General features: G+C 41.9%; 1 protein-coding gene across 3 annotated transcripts in view; it reads right to left on the reverse strand.

Annotated features, from left to right (window-relative positions):
• Nucleotides 1-17,599, reverse strand: part of MAP3K15 (mitogen-activated protein kinase kinase kinase 15) — a 201,748-nt gene that overhangs the window by 16,898 nt on the left and 167,251 nt on the right. For all 3 annotated transcript variants that reach the window (XM_075594301.1, XM_075594300.1, XM_075594302.1), the window contains exons 13-19: nt 14,395-14,490; nt 11,679-11,766; nt 9,896-10,029; nt 7,286-7,413; nt 5,441-5,571; nt 4,008-4,113; nt 357-514 (exon numbers count right to left, since the gene is read on the reverse strand). In XM_075594301.1, coding sequence (XP_075450416.1) covers nt 357-514; nt 4,008-4,113; nt 5,441-5,571; nt 7,286-7,413; nt 9,896-10,029; nt 11,679-11,766; nt 14,395-14,490 — 841 coding nt within the window. The remainder of the gene's footprint in view (nt 1-356; nt 515-4,007; nt 4,114-5,440; nt 5,572-7,285; nt 7,414-9,895; nt 10,030-11,678; nt 11,767-14,394; nt 14,491-17,599) is intronic.

A 17,599-nucleotide genomic window follows, 5' to 3' on the forward strand; every position in this document is an offset into this window, starting at 1 on the left:
GTCCCAAAAATTATAACAAAAAAGAAAAGGTAAGGAATACTGTAAATGTAAAAAGGATTGTTAAAAAAGTTACTTTGCCAAAATATTGTTCTTAATATAGAGGATTACTGATTAACATTCAAGACATTCAGTGAGAAACGGGCCTACAATGCATTGCAGGTTTGGTACGGAAGGTATTGCAACTCTAATACTGTACAGTCTCCCCTACAGATCTTTCAGAGACCAAAATATGACCGTTAAACTATATCAAAATGTAGCTGTATTATTCTGCACTGTCAGAATAATAGAATTCCAAACATGTCCCATCTCATTCTTTAGGTTACCGAATAAAGAGCAGGCCAAACATCCAACCTTACCTTAAACATGGCAGCTTGGGGGTCCCCCAGCTCATGGAAAGGAGGCCGGCCGGTCGCCATTTCAATGATTGTACAGCCAAGAGACCAGATATCGGCCGGGGCACCATATCCTCTGGGACCCTTATCAATAATCTCTGGAGCCATGTATTGCAAAGTGCCTGAGATAGAGACAATGGGGGAGAGAGAGAGAGAGACAGGTCATGAGATCCACAGAAAGGAAGAGAGGAAGGAAGACAGAAGAGAGAAAGTCACAGACCGAGAAAGGTAAAGACGCCCGTTGGCAATGGCTAACCTCATTATTACTGCTTAGCCCAACACGCTGCTGGCGTTTGTTGCAGCGAACGGATTACATATTTCATAAGGTAATTTCATTTTACACAGCAGGTTTCCGTGCTAAGAACAATAGCAGAGCTATATTTGAGGCATGAAGAAACAGAGTGTGGAATACCGCTTCCTTAGTAGGCTTAAGAAGGTACATGCTTGCACATTTCTCAAACTGATATAATATTGGTCATGGGGCTTATAATTAAAGGCCGTCATTAATGAATTTAAGGGGCCAATGCAAGGCACCAAGGGGTCTGTTGAAAATAGCCAACACATTCCCCTTCTGTCACCTGGAAGTAGTCGTGGCAGAATTTTTATTTTTTGGTATTTACAAATGAAATTAGGGCCATATTTACTAAGCAGTCTTCTGCCATAACACACCTTCTGGCACTGAAAGACACCACGTAGACCATTTAAATCAGTGGGCTGTAAGGGGTCTTCCAATTCCAGAAGGTGTCTTAAAGCAGAAGACTTCTTAGTAAACACGGGTCTTAAAGCAGCAGTCCAAACTGCCACTAAGTTGCCGGTAAATCCGTTCTCTTGTGATCGATCGGTGAAGATTCGGGTCGGGGGTTCACTAAATGGCTGTCAGTGCAGCAGAAGAGGAACAAATATGCAAAGTTCTGTGGGGAAGATCATGTGACCAGGCAGTCAGTAGATGTAATTGGTGCATTGCTGGAGAGAGGGTAGGGCTCAAAAGGGGTGTGCCAGAAGAGTACAGGATGTGACCTTGTAAATGGTTTCTATAGAAACAAAAAAATGCTTATTACATTATAATATATAAAAAATTTCATTCAGAGTTGTTGTTTTTTTAAATGCTACAAGTATATGACAGAACTGATTTATTAAAAACAAAACAAAACCACATGTAGGATATTGCTTGGTCTGCAGCTTTAATGTTTTTCCTAATGAAAATAATAACCATTTCCACTGGTGAATCCTGTAAATCAGTTTGTTGTAAAAATAGAGCAAAAACTATGGCAAATTCACTCAATACGCAAATGTGGTTATTTAAAATGCTGAGAACAAGAAAAGCACAAAGTATTGTTGATGACAAAAAAAAACAAGATACATACAGTAAGTAGCTGGACAAAATCATTTCAGGTAAGAAAAAAAAAATCACTGAAAATAATTGAAATGATGGGATATAATTTTAGAATCTTAAAAGGTTTTGCATTTAATCTAGTTTGCTACTTGGAAACGTAATTGCATTGCACAGCGGCTCATATATGATCAAGATAAGTGGCATAACTGATAAACAAAGTCTAATATCCGTGCTACAAAAACGCATGTGGTCAATGTCACGGTGGGACCAGTACTTTTAACACCAAGAACCTTCCGGGATCACTGTCACCAAGCACAGGACAAAGTAATTGAATAAACAGAGTTTATTGTATGTATGCCTTTATTTATAAAGCACCATTAATGTACATAGCGCTTATTATTCTGGAAATGCCAGCAAATACACTAAATACACAGTTATGATATACACTCACCAATTGGGGACCTGGGAGGAAGACTCTAGCCTCACTAGGTGCAGGGCTCCTGCTTCAGTAGGCTTACCCTGTCTGCCTCATGTCCTGGTATCAAAGTGCTATTTGAATCTAACGCCAGTGGTAGCTCCGTGAAGTCCGTAGATTCTCTCTCAGAATCCCACTAGCACGAAGCTCCGATCGAAACTCTGAACTGCTTGTGCTGTAATCGCCAGCTCCTTACATAGCCCCCGTGAGCTATCTTTAACATTGAGCAGGAGCGGCAGTCAATCACAGAGAAAACCAGTGGCTATCAGCCAATCCCAGACGAGGGTTCGATGGAGGTTCGCCCAGTTGCGCCTGTCAGAGAAGGGGGGGCGGGCTTAGGCCCTCAAGACCACCCGTTAGGACGGGACTGCTTGGAGAACAGGGAATTCAAACTGGCACAGGGAAACAACGCCTGCGGGGCTCAGACCCGGCAACTGATTCCATTAGTCAGTCCTCTACCTCCCGTTGGGTAGGCTCTTCAGAGTTTGCGGGATACAATGGGCTCTACTCCGCTGAGAGCCCTACACCCAGATCTGATAGGCTGCCTTTCACCGCTCCCCATAAGTCCTGGCACCTCAGCCGCCCCCAAACTTTGTCCCGGTCCTATCATTTCTGTGGAACAGCTCAGCTAAGTGAATTACTGAGTCTCCTTCCATAGAAATGATACTTCACAGCTACACAGCACAATCTACATTTACAGGGCTGATGCTCAAATCACATTACATTACAAGGCTGGCTCACTAGACTGGGGGAATTTCTTTCACAGGGAATAAAGTGCTTTTACTGATATTTACAGACATAGGGCATTTTAAATCATACATTGGCTATATTTACACACATATATCTAGATATATCTATATATATATAGCTGAACCCCGTTATAATGCGGTGCTCGGGGTCCACATAATGAGACCGCGTTATAACCGGGATCGCATTAACCATGATCGCGAAATGGCTGCTGCGCAAGGACTTACCCGGCATCTGTAGCTCTCTCCTCTCTGCAGCTCTCTCGCTGCTTCATCAGGCTGTGTCCACGTGCGTGGCGCACATCACCAAGGTTTTTTTTTTGTTTGTTTTTTTAACATTCAATGTTTTATTGCTAAAGGACACACACACATACTACCCCCCTACACTAATAATTTTAGCATACCATGCAGGAATCAAACCCATGACCCTTCATACACTGGTAGCGATTCTATACCTGCTACACCATATGATTGGTGTGATGTCATTGACTCTATTATCAAACTTAACTTCTACTGCACAGTACTGAAAGGCAGTAGTGTGTCCCCATAATATGAGTTCCCTGAAAAGATTGGGCATGGCTGGAGGCGCCGATTTATGCGGCCGGCTGTACCCCTGCCCAAATCTTAAAAAGTTGGTCTTCAACATATGCGGTTGGGCCCAGGCAGCCAAAAGGGTGTACTGGGTGTGGAGTATTCCCAGCAGGGTGGTGAGACCAGCAGAGCGCGGTGTAAGCGTTTGCCACCATGCTTGTTGCGACGCACTGGGTTGTCTGCAGACAGGGACTAGCGGGCTGGCGGACCGTTTCATTTTCAAATGTTGTTTAAATAACTAAAGCTATGACCTTATTTTACTTCCACAAAGCTGTGTGGTCTCTGTTTGTATGTGGGGGTAAGAAATCACGGGCAAGGCACACTAAGCTTTTAAGAATGGAGCAAGAAAGAGTGCAGTGGCCAAAGCAATAAGGACCAGATCAAAAAGTAGTGCAGCAAACACAGCAGCAAGGAGCATACAGTAGTATCCACAGCAAGAAAGAGCGTGACGTTCTACTTCTTTTCCTTACCAGTGAACGTTTCAGTGCATGGATTCACTCCCGCCAGTCGCTTCGAAGTCCCAAAATCGGATATTTTCACCACCCCGCTGTATGTGTTCACCAGAACATTATCTCCCTAAAGAAAGGAAACCGAGGTGAAACGTTACATTACCCAGCACAGCTCATGAAGCAAGAAAAAGATTAGTGTGGATCAGTGGACAAATAGTATTGGTACAGTATGGGAGAATGCGGAGTGCCACTATGTTTTTAGTTGCTGGCCCACTGTACCACTACTTTATTTTTTTTTACAATTTACAGGTGCATACTTTGTGGGTTATTAAACTGCGATAGTGCCCAATGGGCGCGTCTGTGCGATAGTACCCCGATCGGCACTATCACAGTATAACAAATAATCCCCATATTGTTCCACATTTCATTGAAAGAAAGGTGGGTTTATTTTAGGTATCGTCCCTCCTTTTCTGTTTTCTAAGCATCAATAATACTAGCATCTAAACAGTACAACAATATAGTGTACAAAGCCTTTTTCCAATGTTTAACAAATTATTAAACCGCTTAACCCACTAGTCCTGATGCGAAAAATTCAAGAATATAAATGACAAACGTAGGTGCAAAAAAAAAAAGCCTAATCCTCTACAAAGATCAACCAGCATAAAGCAAGCACACGCTTATCCAGAATTCAACAAAACAAAGGCAAAGGCAAAGGCAACCCGGGGGACATTTAAAGATGGTGGGGGAAGCGTGGAGGGGGGTTGCCACGCGCACACTGTCAGAGCGGTGGTCACGGACTAGGAGCGTCGGGGGTCCGATGTCCATTTTCGTAGCATCGTATTGTACAGCGGCGACCTGCCCAGCGGGGGAGTCGAGTGGCGGTGGATCGCCGGCGGTGCTTTGGTCGCGGCTAGATAGCCACGGCCAAAAGTCCTAGACCGTATCAAGGTCCCTATGAAAGAAGGGTTCTTTGCACACTATACGGACATAAATGCATTAATTAAAGATTAACTCTTGCCATATATTTAGCATAAGCTACCAGTGTCTGCACAGTTGGTGGCACTCACATGGACATGGACCAAATAACGCTTTCGTTCTCCACTTGGAATCTGATCATTATTTTGGTCCTCCACGTGGACCTTTCTAAAGAAGGTGCAAGTCGAGGACCGAAACATTGATTGGATTTAATAAATAATGACTGTTATTTGATCCAATTCTATGTGAGTGCCACCTTCTTGCCACTGCCACTCTACCCAACGCTGCACTATCGTACGACGTAACGTATAGCATCGTTGTTTTTGCTGTGCACCCGTGGCATTTTATTCCTGTCCTAGTCATCATGAGTGCCCTATTTCTTCAAACACTTATGCACACTTGATGGGCCACCCATATATTGCTATCCAGCAGGGAAGGTCTTACTGCTAATACAAACTTAATGGTTTGAGGAAACTCACCTTTATATCTCTGTGTACAATCTGGTTCTCATGAAGATACTTCAAGCCTTCCAAGATCTGTTTAGTATAAAATTTGATTGTGGGTTCTTTCATGGGACCCCACTTCGACCTCAAAAGAACCGAAAGACTACCTGTTTAAACAAAAATACCTTATGGTTTCTCTAGGAGTGAGAAAGAGAGAGCGGAGCCTTAAGCAAAGTGCGACATGATTGCAAGGCCCAGGCTTCCCCACCTGCACCTTTTCCTCCTGCCTCCTCCCTCCCCTCTTGATTACCGGTGATCCTCCAAAGGGGGGAGGGTCTAATGGGGTTATATTGCCTCTGTCGTGGGGGCTAAGTGCAGGGTAACTTTTCCAGATGGGGCTTAGTTACATTAATGCTTGGTGGTGGGCGAGTGGGCATGGCTCATTGTGCTTTGAGCACCTGGGACCCATCTCGCGGCTGATGTAGAGTCAGTGGAATGGCTGGAACTCGGGATAGTCCCAGTTTACGGGCCATGATATAAGCGTCATTGACCTTACCGATGGGTGGAGCACTCTCGCAGGGTTAGCATCTCCCCTTTGCAGTATTAAAATAAAAGCCGCAGCCATTGTACCTCCAGAATTGTACTGTGTGCGCGCGCTTTATTTGCGGGGGCGGAGGGAGCAGCGTCACAAGCTCTACGGTCACGAGTTCATGAAAGTGATTTCTATATAAACATATATTTCTGTTAATAGGCCCTGAAAGGGGCAGTTCTCACTGCATGTTTATTTAAGTTAATAGTTTCTTCACAATACTGCAAAGTAGGATGTCTGTTTTAACCTCTAGATTTTTCTGGGCTCCCTGATTTATTTTTTTCTTCTTCAACTGTACAGTATTTTGTTTTTAAAAAAATGATCCCAAATTAAAATGGTTGGGAAACCTTTATCAATTACTAACATTAGTTGAACTGAAAGTACCTTACCTAAGAAGATTAAGATACAGATGTAGCCAACATTATTACTCTGGTTAATGATGTGTGAAGAAAAAAAGTGTTACGTGACCCCCGGCAGTGCGTCATCTCGGGCGCGTCAACATTTGTTTCCATGGTGCTCCATCAAATCTGGCATTAAAGTAACGCTTTGCGTCAAAGCCAGCGTGTCAATTACTGGGTGCAATAACGTGGCTACGTCAGCAAGACTTTTTTGTTCTGATAAAAGACTTTGTAGTCTGCATGGAAATCAGCTCAGCTCTGCCTGGTGAAGTGGGGGGGGGGGGGGGGGGGGAAGTGAGAACCAGCGGAGCTGCCATGGGAACATTGGGACTTGTTACATTGAAAGAAAAGTTCAAATACAATTTTAACAAAAAAATACCAAGAAATAAATAAATAACTAAATAAAGATAAAATTTATATATATATATATATATATATATATATATATATATATATATATATATATATATATATATATATATATATATATATATTTGGCAATCTGATTTACAGGGCATTACTTGGAGCCCGCTTTCAAAATAGGTCTCATCTAACATTACATTTTATACAAATCGGGATCATGGATGCAATAATTAAATGCAGAATAGGGATATGGGTAAAAATATACAGAGCACATAATACATCATTATTGAACGTAACATGTAGATGGTTTATGGGAGAAACCCTGCAAAATAAATATTGCAGTGACCATTCTAAAGATTGTGTAACATCCATCCATGCTGAAGCATGCCTTCTACAGACATGGCATCTGGTGGGCGTATTAAAATGGGAATAAAATGCTTTGTACAGCTTAGACGTCTTCCTGTGGTCACAAATACCACTGCATTAGTTGATCAAATGCCTATTACAAATATTGTTTGTAACCCAACGAACCTCCTGGCACCTGCTCCATGAAAATTTTGATGTACCCATCTTCGGAGACGGAACCAAGATATTGTACTATGTTGCGATGCTTCAGATATTTGTGCAGAGCTATCTCTTCATGAAGTGGCTGGGAGTACCTGGAAAGTGAAGCAAGTTGCCAAATGTGAGTGAATCCGTCAGTGAGAGCTTATGCAGAATGATATCACTGGCAAGGCGTGCTACGCGGTCTGGCCACTGGAGTGTGCTACACTTGGCATCTGCAGCCACGAACAGATTTCATGAACATAAAAATTGAGGTCCATATACCTAGGCCAGGGGGAGGCAACCTGCGGCTCCTGAGCTGCATGCGGCTCTTTACACTCCTACTGCAGCTATCTGCAGGCTGCCGACCCCCAGCTGCTGCCGCGCTCCCTCAGTATCCTGGTGGTAGCTGCGGGGGGAGAGGGGGGAGGCCGGCTTGTCGGGCCTCTTGTTGCCACCGGACACCGGGCTCTCATGCCGGGCGGTGCACGCCGGAAATGCGTGTCGCAACTTCCGGCGTGAGCCGACGTCACAGAGCCCGGCGTGGGACAGTACAGGAGAGAGGCAGGCAAGCAGATGGGGAGTCGCCGGGTCCGGCGGCAACAAGAGGCCCGACCAGCACCGGCCAGGCCCCCCCTGCAGCTACAGACAAGATAGTGAGGGAGAGAGGACCAATGTAAGTGTATGTGTGTATATATGTATGTCTATTTGTGGGGGGGAGGTAGTGTGTATGTATTTGTGGGGGGTTAGTGTAGATGTTTTTTGGGGGGGGGTAGTGTATGTATTGTGTATTTGTAAATGATATTGATTTGCACAGAAAAACAATGAAAAAAATAAATAAAGGGACTTATTATTGTGAGATGCATTTTATTCCCCCACATATTTTATCGTACGTTAATGCTTATACACAGTGGTTGACAAATCACCAAAAAATCTACTCGCCACACAAAAAAATCTACTCGCCACCTAGTACCAAACGTGTGCTGCTTGGGCCAATATTTACTCGCCCGGGGGTTAAATCCACTCGCCTGGGGCGAGCAAATGTATAGGTTTGTCGAACACTGCTTATACAGCATATACCTATTAGTGTGTGTACAGTATATGTATGTGCTTCGGGGGGGGGGGGTGATATTCAGTCATGTGTTGCGGCTCTCGGAATATTTTGGATAAAGACATTTTTTTATAAAACGGCTTTTCTTCCTTGAGAGCTTGCAGACCCCTGGCCTAGGCTGAAGCTGTTTTTTTGTCTATGAGAAGCATATTGTTCATGCTTTTCCCAACACTGGCGACTCTTGGTACTTCATTTCTCTGTTTCTGGGAAGTACGCGAGTCGGAGCCCTATTCATTTATTCATTTTAAAAGAGCTCGGCTCCTTCCAGGATATTGAGAAGCTGCTTCACAGTATATTGAAAGGGGCCCTTTATCCATATTTTACTATGCACATGGCATTTTGCGTTCGGGAAGAGTAAATAGTAGGTACAATATACAATTACAGACAGTGCCACTGTGCGCAGAGTCGGCTCCTACTGACCGGGGAAGGCTCAGAGAACTCTTGCAGTAGCTTTTTGTGCTCCAAGGACATTTTAAGGGCAGTACCATGGTCCATAAGGGATCTGTGGGAATAGGCCTATTAAGGGGTTACCCCGAAGCATCACTGACCCCCTTGTTTCTCCTTTTGCTTTAGTCTTATCATTACCTAGTTCTTGAGTTAATATTCAGCCTTTGCTTGTCATTTACCATTTCTTCTTTTTTCTATGGTGTATTTCTCAGCGCATTGCCCGTTTCCTATGGCTGTGCTATTGTGAGGATAATCATTTTTTTGTCTTTGCTATCTCTGTCTCTTATAGGTTTTCAGATTCATTTTGTTGTGTTTCTGTTTCTATCCGTGTGAGATTCATTCTGGATATTTTAACATTGCATTTTGGATTCAAATTGTATTTTTTAGTGCACACTCTTTTCTTATATTTTTCTTTAGGGCCCTTATTGGTTCCTGTATACGGAGCTTTCCTGTGTTTGAGTGCTGAGGACTTATTTGATTATCTGTAAATACAGTAGTAGGTGTTTGGAAGAAATGAAGAGACAAACAGTATAATGTACAGTATATCATTCTGTGCCTTGGTCGGTCATTTTTGTAACCATGTCTTAGGTTAACAAAAAAGAAATGCACCAGGTGTGAGGTGATGTAAACCCGCCGGCTAATGGTCTGCATCATATGTAAGAAACTTTGCCAGTGAGTTAAACGTATGAAGTTGCATGCAGAGCAAAAATAAACCGTGCTCATCAAAGTACACTTTTACATGTCTTGATACACGGACCCCACTGTTTCACACTCAGATTTTCCCCCTAGATTTTTTATTTTGGTTTATTTTAATCCAACATTCTGAAAAATCTACAAAGTACAGTTTGTGAACTAAAATATTTTTTTCTAACTACCATAACTTAATTGTTTATGGTTGACCAGCCAGAAATAATCAGCAAGCCTTTTTCTCCTTTAGTAATACCTTCAAAAATGTTTCTCTACGTACAAACAAACGTCACTTAACCATTGGAACCATCATTCTTATTGAATGACATTTTTTTTTTTTAAATAAAACTTACCTACTGTCTCTCTCTGGTATCTCCTTGATTGCTATTCGGACCTGATTGCTGAGATCCCGGCCTGCGTACACCACACCGTATGTGCCTTTACCGAGGATAACTCGATCACCGTTTTCATCATAGTCATATTCATACTGGAAACAGAAAACAATAACACATTTCATATTCAGCCACCTCCTCCTTCCTTTGTTATGTTGATGATTCTTTCAAAATATTTTTATGTTACACCCTTGCATCATTACGTCTTTCTGATAATCCCTATAAATATATATGTGTAGAAAACAATATGTTCTCTTTTCTCTTTACTGTGAATCTTGAACCAGCAACACCACTAGCTCAGCTATTCTTCCAGAAGTAGCTGGCAGGTGTAATGAATGGGATGGATGGACAGTCCTCGCTCAACCCTTAATGCAATTATGTTGTTTGTGGGTCCAACCTAGGAGAGCTTTTGGAAACATGTGGGGTGTGCGTAGTGTTGCACACTAAGAAAAATCCTGTAAATGATGCACACCTCCGGATAATGAATATAGTTGACGAAATGGTTGTTTATAATAAAAAATAACTTTTTTTTTTCAACTTCCATTTTTTATTGGCAATTTTCAATTAGGATACAGAAGATATAATAGGTACAGTGGGGATGTTATATAGCAGAAACCATAATAGATATTCCAGGCCCACATATCCAAACATAATGATTATCCGTATTGCTGGAGTCCTCCTTAACATACCCTAATATCTCTGTGGTTAAATAATATTGGACGAACATAATGGACAAAATTGGACGAACATAATGGACCAAACAATACAAGGGGAAATGAGGGGGAGGGGTTATTGTACACCATGTACCATAAAATAATTAACACCGACACTAATTATAGAGTATATATCTTTACTCCAAAAGAGTGAATGCAAGTGTTTTCAATAACGTAAAAAGATACTCCACGGGCGGACAGTGTGTCTCCAAACTGGGAGTATTACATATAGCTCAGTATATACAGTAGCAGCTTGATTGGGGTAATAATCACACCAAGTCTAAGATAAAGCTAATGCACATGCAGGAAGGTGAATGCACCGGATTTGCATATGAATAAAATGTTGGCTATTCACCTCTGTATTGTACCTTGCTTGGATCAGGACGCTGGGGAGAGCTTTGAGAATGACTGGTCCAATTCATTCTAACTTGGCTAGTGCTCACATGGCCATGTCTGATTTTGTAAGCAAATCAAAACATTTTATGTAAATTGTTACAATTAAAACCCATTTTTGGAATAAATACCACCTTATGTTAATCCAATGAATACCAAATTGCACCTGTAACATGTGCTATAATAATTGTATGTACAAGTATTGCCTGTTCTATTTATCTAGTCATTGGAGGAGTTGATTGCACTGTTGCTTAAACCATGAAGCAATATATTTACAAACATATCTTTTTAATGCTGGCTAAAATGGTCAAGATTGAGTGATTGATTTATAAAACTTTTTCCAGTGTGGAAACAATGGACAACAAAAAATAAATAGGAAATGTCCATAATTGATCAAAGTAATAATTCTAAGAGGTATACAGGCATACCCCGGTTTAAGGACACTCTTGAGGACTGGAGTTGAGAACCCCTGACTAAGGCGATACATTGGATACATACAGTGAAGAAGTTAATGGGGCAGCAAAAATAAATGCCTAAAATGTATTCACACTGTACAGTTATGCCACACGTTATAAAACCCAGCAAAGCAGAGGAGTTCTCCTTTCTGTATATAGAGATGGTCCTTTATAAAGACATACCTCCAATGTGTCCCCATCTGCCTCTCCTTCCAGCTCCACGGTGCTGCCTACTACATCTGTGATAATCTCTTTGACAAGAGTACAAAACCTACGAGTAGTAAACATAAAATAAACAGCCAGGGGAAAAAAACTATACATAAATAATACATTATGTTAGTTGGGCGCAGTGCACCCGGTGCAATGCCCCCATGCTGATGACTTTTTACATTTGTAACAATATATTATCCCTGGTGGTCCTGGTGCGGTGTCAGCACTGCCGCCAAGAACTTTGGGGTGCAGTTTCTCACTGCCTGGCTGTCAATCAGCACTGAGCAGGGAGAAAATCACGCCCCAGAATCCACGTAAAGGGAAGGGAATTGGCGTGAGGCCTAGACATTTTTTTGACACAGGGATCCCCTGTCCACTTGTTACACACCTGTTGCTAATAGTCATTACATTTCAGATAATGTCCTGCATGGGAAGCAATGAAAGAAAACAAGTGTGGGTGTTTTTTTGTAACTTTATGCTGTAATTTCACTTATGGTGATCATTCTATGGGGCCTATGTATCCAGGCACTTTTGGAGCACAATGATGCGGAGTTGGAACATGGCAACTTGTGTACAATGTATAAAGGTACTTTGATCCAATACTGCTCTTATATAACTTGTCAATGACAAGCCAAGTCCGAAGGCCTTTACCATTGGTGGCACATTATGTTCTTGTGAGTAACCATTCACCAGTGGTCGGGCAGTTTTACAGAGCAGCCCTGGTTTGTAGAAGCATTGAGAAGAGTCAGAACTGTCCAAATCACAGCACAGACTGACCACATAGTTCTACCCATATACCAGCTCAATATCATATAATAATAGCTGTATCAATGATACATTGCAAACGTATATTCATACGAGATAAATATATGCCGGTAAACCTATTTATTCATTGTTTAAGACAAATACCACGTGGCACAGGGCATACATAAGCCACGCTCATGAAGTGGCTTCAGGAGCACCGTACTCTGCCCTATCGGGGGATTCATGATAAAAACTCAGCATTGTTTTTGTTTCTATTGTCAAAAGAGTGCAGACTGTGCGGCCGGGCTTCTAACAGTGGTGTGAAAAACAAGTTCACACAGTCACATTTTCATATGTTTTAAAACTTTGTCGTGGTAAAGTAGCAGAGCCTTACTAAAATAGATGAGTTTATTCGGAACCAAAAACTATTTGCTTTAGTACAGTACCAATGGAAAAATATTGGAAATGATGGTGAAACTGGACTAGCATGAATATTCCTTACAGTAATCACAGTGCACTTAACCGCACAGAAGCACTTGTGTTCCTTAAGGAATGACACGGGAATGGGCCGTGACCCTCAGAGTACACTGAAGGTCATGAGAATTTTAGCTTGGCCAAGTTCCTTCAGCCCCATAAAGAGCTGCAAGAGAGCTGGGAGTGACATGGAATTATTGAAGGATTGGCAGGGATTGATTTATTGAAGGATTGGCAGGGATTGATTTATTGGGGCTCCGACCCTATTATAGTACTAAAAGTTACAAAGAAAGACTTTGCGTAAAACAACACTGCAGGTAAGGATCACATAATACTTATGATGAATACATAAAATATTCTGCTTTTCACATCTGGCGCAGACAAATTAAAGCGTAATGTTTTAAAATCACACTTTTAGGGAGTTTCATACACAGAGAGAGCCCTTAGGCCCAGATGCACTAAGCTCTGTTAGGCTATTTAACCTAACGCAAATTAATGTTAGGTTAATCAGAGCGCCTCCACTAAAGCAAATAACCTAACGTTAACCCCTTGTGGCTCGTTGAGTAACACATGATTACTTTGTTTCCTGCCGTTAGTGCTAATGATATGCAATAAAGGTGTTCCCCCTAACATCGCATATCCACTCAAGGCCGTTCCGGTCAGCGCAAATTAAAGCGTAATGTTTTAAAATCACACTTTTAGGGAGTTTCATACACAGAGAGAGCCCTTAGGCCCAGATGCACTAAGCTCTGTTAGGCTATTTAACCTAACGCAAATTAATGTTAGGTTAATCAGAGCGCCTCCACTAAAGCAAATAACCTAACGTTAACCCCTTGTGGCTCGTTGAGTAACACATGATTACTTTGTTTCCTGCCGTTAGTGCTAATGATATGCAATAAAGGTGTTCCCCCTAACATCGCATATCCACTCAAGGCCGTTCCGGTCAGCGCAGGGACTTAACCTGACATTACTAAGGCCATTGGCTCCATAGAGAGAGAATCTCGGGTGTAAGGCTCCTTTTTGGGCACAGTTGTCTCTCCAAAATCTATAGCACATGGGACCCTAGTAAAATTGGTCTCCGTCTCATATAATTAGCTTAGTGGTTACCTGTTAAATTCAGGAACAATAACGCCCATTACTTACTTCGGTAACCTGATGTTATTTGCACTGATTTAACAGAGCTTAGTGCACCTGGCACTTAGGATCCTTTAAAAATAAATAAATAAGGAAGTATTTACTAAGTGTTGCTATTCCATGAGGCACCTTGCAGCACAGCGCAATCACTTACAGCCTATGCAAATGAATGGGAGGTAAGTGACTGTACGGTGTTCGAAGGTGTCTCATGGAATAGCACCGCTTAGTAGATACGGGCCAAAGTGTCTATTATAAAATAGACGGCAAAGTTCCTGTGAACTGACAGGTTATTATCATTCAAAGTACTGATAGGAATGAAGCCATAACACGTACTCACCTACTACACTGGTCCTCTGTAGAAAAGTAGATTTGGAAATCATCCGAATTGTCATGAACATACAGAAAACAACATCGCTCATCAAACTTGGATATGCTGCAAAAATATTTATACAAAGAGAACACGGTCTTACTTTAGGAAAGGCCCATCCTGGAGCTCTGCAGTTTGTTATTCATTGTTTACTCCATTTCATTGATATGGTTAGTTACATTGCAAATGAAAAGAAGTAGTCTGCAGTATGTACATGTAGGGAGTTGCAGCTTGTGATACATTTCAGTTTACAGACATAATAATACTTGATAAGATTCAATTATAGTGTACAGAGATTTAGAAACCTCACAGGTCTCTTCTTCAAATATACTGTCAGTACACTGCCCAGAGAGGACATGCTGCTTCTTACTTTCCCTCATTTGCAGATTACCTGCAGTATACTGTACGCACTTCCAGACACTCCATCCTTTTTCTTCTTAGACAACAACTAGAACTTTGAGACCCGAGTACATCGCTCTATATTGAGACCAATTATCTGTCATTATTAGCCAGTGGGATATGTGAAAAAACATAGGGGCCTATGCTATGAGCGTCGATAAGCCACTTATCGAGCACTTATCGGCCAAAATGCCTACTGCTATTCAAAAAGCCTTGATAAGTGGTCGATAAAATCGCCAAAATTGTCAGCCATCATAAAAAATTCGCCGGCTGAGTGGCAATAAGCTACTTATCGGCAGGTTCAAAAACACGTGCAATTCTAGTAGCCGTGATTAGGTTATTGAGGCTAATCGCGGCTCTAGAATGGCAACTTTCTCTCAAAATCCTCATGCCAATAAAAGTTGGCCTGAGGCTGCTGAGAGGCTGCTGAGAGGCTGCCGAGAGGCGGCGATAGAGGGCTTAGGAAAAAAATGATTTTTTTTCTGCATCGGATTGATGCCGGGGGTCTCCGGAGCCGATATCCATTGGAGAACCCCGGCATCAATCCCATGCAATAAAAATGCATTTACAGGCAACTTCACTACCTTAGCGGCTAACCGCTAAGGCAATTAAGGGGTTAGCATCTCCCGCTACCTACCAAGGGCCAAATTCCCCCTTTCACCCACCCCCGCAACCCACAATAAACACTAATAGCCACCTCCTCTACCTCCACCTGATTAATAGAGGCCGCGGGGGTCCTCAGGTGGTCCCGCGGGTGTCTGGGGGCCTTCAGGTGGTCCCACGTGTCTGGGAGTCCTCAGGTGGTCCCCGCAGGTGTCTGTGGGCCATCGGGTGGTCCCCTTGGGTGTCCGGGGGACCTCAGGTGCTCCCCGCAGGTGTCTGTGGGCCCTTGGCACCCCATAACGGGGCCTGTATCTCAGGAAGCAGGGGTCCCCAGACCTCAAAATCAACGTGGTTCTGCTCCGGAGACCCCCTGCTCATCTACACTAGTATAAAAAAAATTATTTAAAAAAAAAAAAAACATGAATTTCGGCCGAGATCTGCACAGGGAGAGGCGGCTCTCTAAGCAGCTCTCTCTGCAGCTGAAAGAAATCTCCGGGTAATCCTTTTCAGAGAGGCGATCATCACGCCACTGGCAACTCGCCTGTTTTGGAAATGTTGTTATCACAGGTAATCGAGGCTCTCTGAATACCGTGATAGCAACGCTCAGAAAACAGGTGATTTAAACAGCCTGGCGATTTTTTTTTTTATGAATGCTTATAGCATGGGCCCCATAGTGCCTTACCAAGTCTGTTATGACCGTTTTACATTGTGCCTGCCTTCCCTGCAATTAAGAGATGTGCAAGCTTTGCGTCCAAGTTTTGCCAGTGATTCGCCAACCATTTTAAATCAAGGAGAACTAGTGATAAAGAGCTAATTTAAATATAATTCAAATGATATGTGCAACACATATTGAAGTTATCGCAGAAGCTTGTTCATTATCTTACATTTGATGTATGTGTGAGGCAGGGAACTTTTGATTTTAGAGAAATGGAAGTTAGCCAAAATGACGCACAGAGATGAGAATTTGATACATAATATCATAATAAGTGGGTCACTGAAACTTACACGGAAAAACAGGAACACTATGTTTTAACGCTAAGTGACAAAATGAAAAGGCCTCTCTTAGCATCAAATTACCTAACAATTGCTTTGATACACAGATCCTACATTTAAATTAAACTGATCACGAAAACACTTCAGTTTTTAGGAGATAGACATCTTGAACTGTGATGTCATTCAGATCACTGCAACAGTCAAAGGTTGTGTGGTAATAATATTCATAACTAATGTCTCTGGAGATCTCACTCAAACGCTAAAAGTCATCGGACATTGCATGTCCGATAATTGTTCCAATATATATATATATATATATATTAAAGCAGCAAAACTTGAAAAATCCTATTTGCTTTTTAAAAATAAATCAGTTTTGTGGAATTAGATAATACGGTCTGCATTTTTTTTTTAAATGCCTAATACCATTTTTAATTAAAATCATCCTTAAAGCTGCAGCTCAGTCAATATCCTGCATGTGTGTTTTTTTTAATAAATCAGTTCTGTAGTAAGAAAAAATACTTTTAGCATTTTCTGTTTTTAAAAAAACAACTTTGAAAGACCAATTTTCTTGTATTCTATTTTAACAGCCATTTGCTAAGGCACTGCCCCTTCATGTCCTGTCACAAGCCCTGGCACACCCCTTTGTCAGCCCTGCCCTCCCTCTAGCACATGTCAATGCAGGAGTGCTCATGAATATTCATGAGCTTCTACTGACAGACAAGCAGAATATAAACAGATCCCTTCACGAATTATGTCACCAAATTTCGACCTATCAATACATGGAGAACGAATTGACCTGCAGCTATACAGTTCTTTAGGTAATTAGAGATTGCACACATAAAACTATTGAAGTAAAAAAAAAAAAAAAAAAAAAAAAGACTGAACTGCAGCTTTAAGTTGCTACAGCAACCATTTAGAAAGTCTGATCCACGTCTTCATTTGATACAGGCTATGGTACGTACCTTTTTGAGTTCTACACTTTGGAAACAAAATATCACAAACATATCTGTTGCTGTGTTCCAAAGAGCAGACTGTCTATTACTCTGAAAGCTGTAACAATAACGTGTTACACTTGGTAATACAGTATACGGTAATGTTACAGCTGAGGCACTGACTGCAGCATAGAGTCAGGAGGCGGCCATTTCGTTAGGCCCACAAATAGGCTTTTTAGATTTATAAC

This window comes from Ascaphus truei, chromosome 3 (genome assembly GCF_040206685.1).
Source record: "Ascaphus truei isolate aAscTru1 chromosome 3, aAscTru1.hap1, whole genome shotgun sequence".
Taxonomy (NCBI): Eukaryota; Metazoa; Chordata; class Amphibia; order Anura; family Ascaphidae; genus Ascaphus; species Ascaphus truei.